We start from the raw sequence: 12,220 nt of genomic DNA, 5'->3' as shown, positions 1-12,220 counted from the left end.
ATTTTATTTTATTTTATTTTATTTTATTTTATTTTATTTTATTTTATATTTTATTTTATTTTATTTTATTTTATTTTATTTTATTTTATTTTTTTGTTTTCTTTTGTTTTGTTTTAATGTAGACAGGCATACAAAGTGCACTGAAGTGTTGTACTTGTGAAACACTGGCACTTCTTGAAAAAATAATGTACTGAATAGACAAAAAATTAAATAGAAGCCCACAGCACCAACTGTACTATTTTAGGTGATGAAGAATACATACTTTGTTTACAGAGAAAATGCATAAATCATGCAGCATGGTTAGCATCGAGCTTGTATCTATATGAACATATAGAAGAAAGCACTGTGGATCTTTCTTTGTTCCCTGATTATTATTATTTTTTAATTTGGAAAACAGCAAAGTTAAAGAATTTTCCTTCTCTCCCACTGACTCACGTCCTTGAGAGGAACGGAGTAAAAACACTTGAATGCACTTGACTCTCTGAACAGAAGAGACAGCTTGTGGCATGTGCCTCAGAAAGGAGTTCTTTGTCTTTGGTTCTTATTTTCTTTCTCATATCTTTTTCCTTCTCCAGGGTAAATAGACATAAAGTGATAAGTGTTCAAGGTTGCGCCTACAAAAATTCTGTGTAAATAATTAGACATTTTTCTTCTCTTTCGAGGGTGTGAATAATTTTGTGCAGTACAAATTTAGCCACTTACCCTCAAAGGAAAGGCAGACAATAGTGGAACTGGCTAAAATGTTTCTGAACCGCATTAACTACTGGCACCTGGAGACACCTTCTCAACGAAGACTAAGATCACCCAATGATGATATTGCAGGGTATAAAGTGAATTATACCAGGTAATGGCATTTTCGCTTGTTACAAATCTTGCTTACATGTACATAGAGAACCTGTACTCGCAGGTACGCCATGAGAGAATTCCTGTTGTCACTGAGCTTATTAAAAACCTGATGACTTTAATGAAATCATGTCAAAGTTGTACACTCATCATTGTGTTGTGAGAGGGGTGCTTTATCAGCCAAAGAAAGGGATTATATGTTTGCAAACAGCTAAACGTAACAACTCTTTTGCAACTCTTATGTTTGCAGAGTTGTCAGTCCAGTTATTGTAAGAGGCTTGTTTAAGGTCCTCATTTCATGTACTAGAAATTAGGGCAAGTTCTTACTCAACTTTAAAAATATGTATTAAACTTTGCAGAGCATCTGGTTTGAAACCAAATCATGGAAGATATGAACAGTTAAAAAAGAATTCTTAAATGTTTGATTGCCAAATTGTGAAGAGATATCAGGTTAATTAGAATTACAGTTCCTGTCTGACCTTTTAATACTCCATCAGAATTCGGAAGAATGACTTAGTCACTGGGGGAAGAAAAGCTAGTGTAAAAAGCCAAGTTGCTTTTAGTTTTACTTTCATCATTAAAACAGTGTGGTACCTTTTCCAGTTAGCACAGAGACAAAGGCAGTAAGTTCTCACGTCAGTGCAGGCAGCAGTTAGCTACCAGTGCTGTAAGCAGTCAATGTGCTGTCAGCTCAACTGTTCCAAGGAATGGACAAAGACAGTTTCTCTGTTTGAGGATGAGTATGGACTCTCCTCTTTTTGGATGTCCTTTCTTCTTAAAAATCCTATTCCCTTGAAGTAGAAGAGCAAAAACCTGTGTAAGTATGCACTATGGATAGTGCATTCAGATGAGAAGCCCTGTGACTGTGAGAGGCAGGATGCTGATCTGTACACTGTCCCTCTACCAAGTCACACCTCTTCCACAAAACTGGAGGGGGTTTTATTGTTTACCAGCAGATGTTATATCAAATCTGTTAGTCCTTGACCTACGATGAACAACATGAAGAGTCATCCCATCAAGCTTTTTCCATGCACTGCGACATGAAGTAGCCAGCTATGCTGTAGAAGGGTGTCACGGGTGATTTGAGTGAGTCAGTAGTCTGCTCAGATATGGCCCAGATCGTATCTGTACCTCTGGAAATGTGTCCCTGTACAAACCTGTCACCTCAAACACCTTCTTGGAAGAGGTACTGATGGGGCTCTTCAGATTGTGTTTGATATCTCTGTTTTTAATAAATATGTCATAGCCAGAGTTAACTGGGGTAAATGTTTTTAGGAATCAATAGCTAGCACTGGATCTGATTGATGGCTTGTGTTGTGAATCGTTTTGTAGCTTACAGTTTCTCAAAGCTTTCTGTCCACAGTCCCTAAGGCTTCCTCAGACATGAGGGCCTCTTTTCATCTAGTTCCTGCTTCTCTGTAGAAGCTTCTCTCTTCCTCTGGGATTACGCCCTGTCCTGTCAATAGAGGCACTGCTATGGGTGCTGAGGAGCACTTGTGCACCAAAGGTGCACCATGTGAATTTTCACAGTCACTGAGTGTACTTGAAAGCATAATGATTTCTGTGTGACTTTATCAGAGTATTACATGTGTTCTTGTGCTGTAAGAGGAGTGCTTTATCAGCTATGAACATGAAGCAGAGGTGTGTGTACGACTATATCGAACAACAATCTTGCAACTCTTATGTTTGAAAAGTTGTCCTGTCTGATTAAGATAGAAGAGTTTTGAGGGAGGCTGTACTTTGGATCTGAATGAGACGAGCAGTACGGAAGCCAGAATAGCCTGTTTACACCCAAATATCCAGTTTTCATTGTTAGAGTTTTTGTGATGGTTGTGATCTAATTCTGTTAAAGCTATAGATAACCATTGGCTCTGTTCATCTGTACTCCGGTGTTGAAACACTGGAGTCCTGTTGGCCTGCAAAGTCCATGTTCTCTCGATTTACCTCTTCAATACACTGTGCCTTTTCTAAGAACAGTGGCATGACTTGCTACACTTTAATATTTGCTTCTTCATGCAAGACTCGTTATGTAGCAAATTACTGTAAAGGAGAGCATTGAATCATGGCTAATGCGAAGAAGCTAGCTGGTGGGATACCAGGATTGGAATCTAGTTGTATTCCAGTGGAACTAGTTAGAAGTGTCACCTCTTTTGTGTATGTGTGGGGAAATGCAGAAGTTTAAAGAGGAGAAGATAGACCAAGCCAAGGACAAAGTCTTTGGAGTCACAGGCAGAAGGTGCAAGTGACTTCATGAATGACTTGAGATAATCCTTGATGTCAACATGAATTTTAGTGGTATGTGAGTATTGTCTATCACAAGAGCACCTTGTGGAAACTGTAGCATGGAGTAAAAGAACATATGGAGACTTAGGAGGGCTTGGCTGATAGTTCTCTTAAAAAAAAAAGCCAGACAATATAAATGCTATTTAACTTTGTTCAGACTTAATGTGGAGCTGATTTATACAATTATATAGCTCTCAGTTGTACTATAAATGATGTAGATAGTGCTTTTAATGCTTTCAGTTATTAATTTATATGTTAGATGGTGATAGCTATCTGACTTTTTTCATCCTTACAGGTGGCTTTGTTACTGCAATGTCCCTCAGTTCTGTGACAGTCTACCTCGATATGAAACCACGCAGGTTTTTGGCAGGACTTTGCTTCGCTCTGTTTTTACTGTAATGAGACGGCAACTGCTGGAGCAGGCCAGGCAAGAGAAAGACAAGCTTCCTCAGGAGAAACGGACACTAATCCTCACCCATTTCCCTAAGTAAGGTGTCACAAAGTGATTTTTCGAGGGTAACCACTTGTATGTGACTTTGACATGGAAATGTCTAAACCTGGGGAAAAGGGAACTGGGAGGGGATCTGATTAATGTTTATGAATACATAAAGGAAAGTGAGAGGCAAATGGATAAGGTCAGGCTCTTCTCAGTGATGTGTGATAGGACAAAGAGCAATGGCCTAAAGTAAGCATAGGAAGTCCCATACAAACATGTGGAAGAACTTCTTTATGATAAGGATGACGATGTACTAGAGAGGTTGTGGTATCTCCTACTCTGGTGATACTCAAGACCTGTTTGGATGCCTATCTTTGTGACCTATTGTAAGGAACCAGCTTTAGAAGGAGAGTTGGATTTGCAGATTATTGTCTGGGGCTAGAGATGGTTAGTCCTCAAGAGAATGAAAAACCACGTGAACTTTCCAAGGCTGGGTAGAGATAGGTTTTGTTGCCCCTAGTATTATTAACAGTGCCTTTTAATACTTTGAAGAGTGTTAACTGTCTCTGGGGCAGACTTTTACAGGAGTGCTTGGTGTATCTGAGAACAGGATTGTGATCTGGCCTTGAGGTAGGTGTAAGGAAGATTCAACACCACATTGGTACAAGGAGCACATTTGCACAGGGGAAAGCTGTCCCTACATTTCCAAAGCCTGGAAAAGTTATTTGGACAACGTTAAATGTTCACTGCATCTGGGGAAATAAAAGAAGAAAATCACTGTTTACTGAGTGTTTTAAATTTTCTACAGGCTGCCTTGTCTGAAGTGCTTGTCTCTGACTGCTGATGTTATGCAGTGAGATATGCCAGAGTGCTACAGCTCAGAGCATGGAGCGGGAGTCCTGTACTGGGGCTGGGCTCCCTCCTGCTCCTCCAAAGGGTGTTACTGCTCTCAGGAGAACTAGGTGGATGTGGTTCAAAAGAAATATTGTTAGAGACTTGTCATGCAACACAGCTGTGAGTGTGCTGCCGGCAGTGTGGGTGATCAGTAGCCCCCAGTTAAGAATGAGAAATGATATCTGAGGAAGGTTTCCAGGACTGCAGATTTCTGAGTTCCTTTGGCACAGTGACGTGTCTGTCTGAGCCTAGGAAGCAGCCACCTTGGAGCTGAGTGCAAATCGCGCTACCTGAAATGCAGCCTTTGCTGAATATTCATTTGTACTTGTAAGAAGTCACAAGTGGTGAAGTTGCTTTCTAGCCATTATTAGCAGTAGGGATAGCAGCCAGCACCACATGTTGCTGTGCTTAGGTATAAACATGCTGTGTATAAAATACATCAGCAGGACTTGATCTTGAACATCCTTCCCCTGTTCATGAAAGTCTTACTCAGCAGTCTGGTTGCTTTCAGCTGGGCATTTTCTGTATATACAGATGACTCTAGAGAGTAAATAAATGTCAAATATCTTCTGGTCTGAAAACTCCTGTTGTGCAAAATAGGATAAGCAGCTATCTTGCTTCAGAAAGGGAATGGATGTATTAGCCACATGAAACCAAGAGTGCTGGGCAGTCCGCTTTGGAGTTCCTTTCACTTGCAGTAATATTGAGAAAGGTTTAAAGTTTCTGTAAGTGTACCAAAATGAGATAAAAAATACTACTATAAAAGCATAAACATGCAATTAAATGTTGCAGTAACACACTTAAAGGAATGAAAATGTCTTCCTATTGTTAATAACTAAAACTGTGATTTTGTGAATCTGTGAGATGCAGGAGGCAAATATATCTACAAAACACTGGCTTATGTAGGTAGACATATTTTGTCATCATTATATAACATCACTACCTATAATCTGCCTACATTCAGCTTTCTTATTAGTGCTTAGTTTTGGTCTAGATTCTACCCGTTGGTTTGTTGTTGTTTTTGTTTTTTTTTTTTCCATCAAGTTAGGCACATATTGCTTATAATCAGACAAATTGTTGTAGGCATCATCTCTCGACTGAATTAAGATACTTATTGTCTACTCCATTTTGTGATAGTGTGCACATTAATTTATTTGAAGAAGATTGACCAACAGTGTTTTTTTACAGAGTTATTATTTTTTTACTTAGAAAATCTTTATTCTAAAAAAAATCCTGTATTGAATTCTTCTTTTAAGTTAATATTTCATCTGTTTTTGTGCCTAGGTTTCTGTCAATGCTGGAAGAAGAAGTGTACAGCCCAAATTCTCCTATTTGGGATCAGGATTTCATGGTGTCTACTTCTCGAACTGGCCAGCTGGGAATCCAGACAGGTAAGCAGGGTTTAGTGACCCATGCCAGTTCACTGGCTACCTGGCAGCATTTTACCATCTGCTTTGGATGCAAACATGCACGTGATTTTTTGGCATTTGTATAGCTTTTCCTTACTTTGTTTCCTTTCTTTCTCCAGATTTATTCACTTCTCTCCTAGGTAACTCAGAGGTCTGTAAGTCACCCTTGAAATTGCAGGAATACAATAATGATAGTTTTCTTTTGCTCTACCTCTCTATTCTGCTCAAGAGCATTTAAAATCTGCTTTTGCAGTTTATATGTTCACTTGATTATTTTAGGAAGTGAAGACTAGAGTCATTTAATTCAGTATTTTGCAACAATTGCTGATAATCAGTTGATTGAACTGTTATGTCAGGACTTCATCTGATAATTAGTTTCTGAGACTAATAGAGAAATTTTTTTTTTTCTTAGAAATTCCTAATTTCTGAGTTCAAAAACTGGTAAATTATGCTTTAGGCACAAATTTATTGCAACTCTAAAATCATCTTGCTCTCAGAATTTATTCTTTCATGTACATTTCTGAAGTGCTTCATTTTTATTTGCAGCTCTTAAGCACTGGATTCTTGGCATGGAAATGGCACCAAAGAGCTGTTGCTGGTGATGACACCAGGATAAAGGAATGCAGAGAGAAAGACTGCAGGTGTCCAGATTGAAAGCTGGCATCTCATTTCCCCTCCTCCCTCCCATTTTGGCCTTCCTGCCAAAAATCCTGAAACAAATGAAAGCTGGATGATTTTACATGCGGTGGTTTTTTTTTCTTCCTTGTTTGTTTTTGTTTGTTTTTAAATTTAGAGAGAGGTTTGACTGTGACTTTCTGAAAGAGTACTTTCAACCTCTTAACTGGTGTAACAAGTTCTCCCTTCCTTGAGTTTGATTTGTCCAACCAGCCTTTAAATGCTGTTAAAGTGGACAGATGAAGTTGAATGATGAATTTTTACTTTTCAATGAGCCCCTGCAAAAAGTCTTTTCATGAGGCTGAATGCCAGTAACCTTAGCAGACGTGTAGAAAGCTAATTTTCTTAATATGTGCTCAGCACTGCAGAATAATAAGGCCAGATTTTTGCAGTGAGGTGTAACTAATGCTGTCATCCAGAAGTAGTACAGTTCCTCACTAAGTTTAGGAAAAATATGTTGAGGTAAAGCTCTAATATCTCTGCTTGCCCACCAATTGCTCTGTTGATATTGATAATGTTACTTTCTAGGTGAGTTGTAGTGAAGCTGAATCCATGGTCATGACAGTTGTTTGATCAGCACTGTAATGGATTTTGTATCCTGATTTTTATTTGTGTGCTTTTCATACCATTGCAGTTATCAATCCTCCTCCTGTTGCAAGATCTGTTTCATATTGTGCAAGCCCATCATCTCTGGAGCAACCCAACAGTGGAAATATGAGTCCTGCTTGCAAAGTTTCCTCAGTCCTTGACCCAAACTTAGGTAACAAAGATGGAGACTCACCTTCTTGCTTCTGTTAATGTTAACAGTAGTTATAGTATACGATGACCATGGCTTTCACGTTGCAGTGAGGTGTTTTTACTAAAAGACACACGCAGACATGCATAGCTTTTCTCCTCTATGGTAATATTTAACTGGAAGATATGGTAACTATCTTTGAAAAAAGAATCCATCAGTTTGTTTAAATTCTATTTATATGGTAAAAGTTCTGTATGTGACAGACATTGAAAAACGCTTCACTTGTAGTGAAGTACCATAACTGATGAAAAAAAGGTTTTGTTTAAATAGAAAAGGCAGAGTAGAAGGGGCCATTGCTTTTTATTTTTTATTTTTTTCAAACTTTTGAGGTATTGAAATTGCATACTTATGAGCAATAAAGTAAAGAACAAACGCACACGAGGTTAAACATAATACCGGAATGAGGTCAGATTATAATAAGGTATTTTGGGAAAAATAAAAAGATGTTGAATGAGTAAGTTCTCCTCATAAACATTTTTCAAATACCTCAATCATGAGTCTATCAAAAGAGTTTGTAAGTCAAAGAAGTGGTCACAAGCTTATATGAAATAAGTCCTCAAGGAAGCTGAAGAAGTGAATTGTTAATGTTCTCTGCAGAGGAACTTAGGGAATCTCCTGAACTGCAGCCTTCTTTTTGAAAAACAAGTTGAGAGATGACCTTAAAAGTGGTGAAATGTGTAGTAAATAGTCACAAGAAAAAATGATATTTTCTCAGTGTGTGAAAAGAAATATGGAATTGACCAGCTAATGAAGCTGTGCAGCTGGGCTATCATTCAATTTGCCTTCAGCACTATAGAATTGAAACATCATGGGTACAAAACTGGCTTTTAAAGGGATTCTAAGAAAATTCAGAAAACTTTTAAACTGTGATTCCCATTTCAGATGGTTAGAAGAGAAAATAATAAACTGATTAAAAATTGAATGAATTAATATATGTGTAACATGACATGTGGAAATTTGGCATTTATTTTGCAAAACACATGAATGTCCATTGGAGGACAATGGTGAACATTTGAAAAGAATTTTGAATGATCTAATGTACCCAGATTTCCAGAAAGCTTGTAACAAATTACAGTAAGAAATAAGGAGGAAAGTTAATTCACATATGAATGACTTTAAAAACTAGGAAATAAATAATACGAATAAACAATTTCCACAATGAATTAAGGTTAACAATAAAATTCTATTGCTAATCAAACAATTATGCTGCTTGGAAGTCTGAAAAGGGGAGTGAACAACTTAATATTCATATACTTAGAGTACTGTATTTGTGGCAAGACAGTCTGTACAATATATGTAAAATATTGGGCCCTGAACTATCTGGTGGTCTCAGCGTTATTGTGGATTTTCCTGTTTCACAAAACAAAGTGAAAACAAACAAACAAGCAAAAATGTAGCTCACTGACAAGTGCTATTCACAGTCAAAATTCTCTATCCTGGCTCTGACAAGAAGCAGTCTCAGATCTTTAAGAAAAAAAAAAAAAAAGAAAAAGAAAACTATAAGAAAAAGGTAATTATGGAATGAAATTCCTGTCTTTGGTAAAAGCTTCCTTCATGAATTTGTTTAATTAGTTGCTGTTGCTATATCACATGTTGGTCTACAGTTAGTAGTATGGTTAATAATTAACGCAGTGCGTTTTGATTTGGAAACTTCGTATTGATTTTCTAAGTCAAATATGTATGACATGTCAGACTGCACTTGTTTGGTATACAATAAGAGTGAAAAAAATCTATAATGGATACTTAATTCCAATGAATCACAAAATGAAATAGTATGTTATCCAAAAATATATACTGAACACTTACCCTCCAGGTCAGCAGCACAGAATTTCACCACAGATTGTGTTGAGGTAAACAGAGAAGTGAGTAATTTCATTACGATTTTGTAGAGGAACAGAGCAAGGAGAGGTATATTCACCCTGACACTGTAGGAATAAAAAATACGTGTAATTCCCCATACTTCACATACAAGCTGAAGAATATAGCAGAAGTGCTAGAGTACAGGACTACTTAACAAAAACATAGCTGAGAAATGAGGTGGGATAGAATACAGGAGTAGCAAATAGTAAAAGCAAAAAGAAATGTTGATAGAGGAAGGAAGGGAAGCAGAGGAGAAGTGTTAACTGGTCTTTGTAATGTGCGTCAGTATGATCTAAGGCCTGAGTTGTAAGAAGAGAAAGACAAGGTGATAGTCAAAGGGACAAAGATTCTTGGGAATAATAATCATTACTGTGGCTTTCCAAGACAGAAGGGAGGGAACTTTCTCAGGATCCACCACTTATTTTTTACATTAACTCTTTACATCTGACCAACGTTAAAATAATGCTCTTTTTTTTCCTCTTAGACTGTGCATGTTACACATGTGTTAGGTTCAAAGTATTATCAATATCTTGTTGCATATTGTATTTACTCTTGAGGTGGCAGTGGAAGAATAATACTTTATTAAAATACAGCAGTCTTACGAAAGGGCAAAAATTTTTAATATTGTGTGTGCAGCAATGCATATTAGTGAGCAAGAAGTCAGTTTTGATAGCATTTTTGTGACTGTGCAAGATAAATTTGTGATATAATTACATCAACTAAGGAATATTTCATACTGTGTACTTTGTACCAACATAACTTCACTGACAATTTGGCCTCAGTTTAAGAACTTTGAGAAAGGGATTCTTAATGTAATTTTTTTTTAATCATTCAATTTAAATGGATTGGGTAAATCATAGTTACTTTATTTATCATACTGGCATGTGTATTTGTTGGAAAGTACTGTACTTCTCTGATACACTGCCACCTAATCTTGCTATTTTGTTCCAATTTCTTCTACTTTTAATTTTGCAGTGTTTGTGAACAGCTGATGTCAGACACTGTTGTCCTATTACTTTTGGAGGGACAGCATGTCCCAAGTCTAAGTGCCTTTGTTATCTTGCGGAAAAAAGAAGTGAAGGTCAAAGAGCTGAAATGCAGATTTGTAGATGTTACCTAACCTCATGTTCCATGTTGACTGGGGATGGATAGTATCCTGTGCTGTAAGGCTGAGCTTTGTTAGCACTGCTCCAGATTACTTTGTGTTTTTTTTTTTCAGAGGTTAACTTCTGTTTTAGGTCCCTGAGGCAGTGTCTTACACCCAGCATTCATGATTAAAGAAACAGAGTCTGAAATAACTTGAGGTCTTTACCTTGATAATATATTCCTTATTGCAGTACTTCTTCATCCACTATGTTAACCTCACAATTTTTGAACAGCTGATGCTGTTCAGGCTTTTTGTAGGTTCATACTTGGTATGTTAGTATTTAAGATTCAAATTTCTTTTCTATCTATAAAAAAAACCTTCAAATCCTAACTTCTTATTAGAAAGTGATTAATTACAAAAGTGATTAACCTTCTGCTTATGTGTGAGAATATTTAAACTGATTCACAATCATGCTCTGCTTCCTCTTAGCTGGTTTCATGAGTATAGCGATTAAACTGTTTGTGAAAGTTTGGTCTTTTTTAATTTGTCCTGGTTTTGTTTTGTAGGGGAAAAGAGAAAAAATAACGAACCGTATTCTCTGGAGGACTCGAAAAGACCAAGGGTTATAGGAGATATTCCTATTGAGTTGATCAATGAAGTGATGTCAACAATTACAGATCCTGCGGCAATGCTTGGGCCAGAGGTGAGGAACGTATAGACCTGATCTGTCTGTAAATGGCCAGTTTTTAATAAATGTTCCATATGAACTGACTAAGACAAGAGTCCACAAAACGTGCTATACTATCAGTATGAAACATACAGTCTTTAAAAGGGTATTTTAGGTAAGCAAACACTATCAGTGAAATGCATCATTAAAATGAAGAATCTAAATTTTCTTAATGCTTTGTGTGTTGTTTGTAAAGAGATTTGAAACTATAATAGTGAAGAAGTTGTTTTGAGGTTGTTTTGTAATATACTTTTTTTAGCAGGATAATTCCAGAGTACACTTTCTGTTATTAATCATATATACAGCATGTCAGACAAGGCAAAATATGTTCAAGTCCTGCACAAGGATGAAAGACCCAAATTTAAATCTTCTGTCTAGTGCAGAAGAGCTGATCTAAACACTTAGTTGCTCCTTCTTCCACAGTTGCTCTTTTTTTTCTCCTGGAAGAGAAAAACAAACAGAATTGCAGAATTGCACACTTTTTTTTTTGGCTGGCTTTTCCTCCTTCTGTTCTCTTTGCCAGGCTATGTTTTGCAAGCAGCTCTTGTTTGCCAAGATTTAGCTAGAGAGTGCTGAAGGTTTGGAACCACCTACATTTCTTGCTCAAGATATACACTGTGACTGATGGCTTTGCGTATTTACAGTCTGGATGTTGGGCCTGGCAGTGACTAGAAACTCAGCAGCCAAATTTCTTTTAAGAAAGTAAACAGTATGTACATGCAGGAATCTCTTGGCATTGTAAAAGGATCTTGGAAAAAGTTGAATTGACTGTATGAATTTCATCTCTGTGCAAATATGCATATGCAGTTGCTAGATATATAACGACAAAAACAGTAGGAATTAAGAAATTCTTTTTTTCTTTTTTCTTTTTTCTTTTATGATAGTGATGTAGGTAGTGGAAAGCACTGCTAAAATGAAAAGATAAAGCTATGCCTCCAAAGCCATTAAAGTCTCTGGTTTGCAATATGTGTAGGCAAATTCATTACTATTTCTGCCCAAGCTAAAGAAAATGTGAAGACATGGTGACGTGGACTTCAACAGGATGAATGCTGTCCCCTGTCATGTTTTGGAACTTGCTGAGATATAGAAATCACTGTTGATACATAATCTTGAGAAGAAGCTTGAATATGCCTTTGTGTATTGTAGCATAGATTTTGTATCTGCTTATTTGATGTTGTCATTTCTGCTTAAAACAAAATAAAGAGTAATC

General features: G+C 37.0%; 1 protein-coding gene across 1 annotated transcript in view; it reads left to right on the top strand.

Moving 5' to 3' along the window:
* KAT2B (lysine acetyltransferase 2B) overlaps positions 1–12,220 on the top strand; it is a gene marked incomplete at its 5' end in the record, with an annotated part of 41,063 nt that overhangs the window by 14,366 nt on the left and 14,477 nt on the right. The window contains 5 exons of the mRNA XM_042888517.1: positions 663–844; positions 3,422–3,613; positions 5,741–5,847; positions 7,175–7,300; positions 10,850–10,986. Coding sequence (XP_042744451.1) covers positions 663–844; positions 3,422–3,613; positions 5,741–5,847; positions 7,175–7,300; positions 10,850–10,986 — 744 coding nt within the window. The remainder of the gene's footprint in view (positions 1–662; positions 845–3,421; positions 3,614–5,740; positions 5,848–7,174; positions 7,301–10,849; positions 10,987–12,220) is intronic.

Source organism: Lagopus leucura, unplaced genomic scaffold (assembly GCF_019238085.1).
Source record: "Lagopus leucura isolate 7727_CA_CO unplaced genomic scaffold, USGS_WTPT01 Super-Scaffold_100157, whole genome shotgun sequence".
In the NCBI taxonomy this organism is placed as follows: Eukaryota; Metazoa; Chordata; class Aves; order Galliformes; family Phasianidae; genus Lagopus; species Lagopus leucura.
The sequence above is the reverse complement of the archived record's forward strand: the minus strand, read 5'-3'. Positions and strand labels throughout refer to the sequence as shown.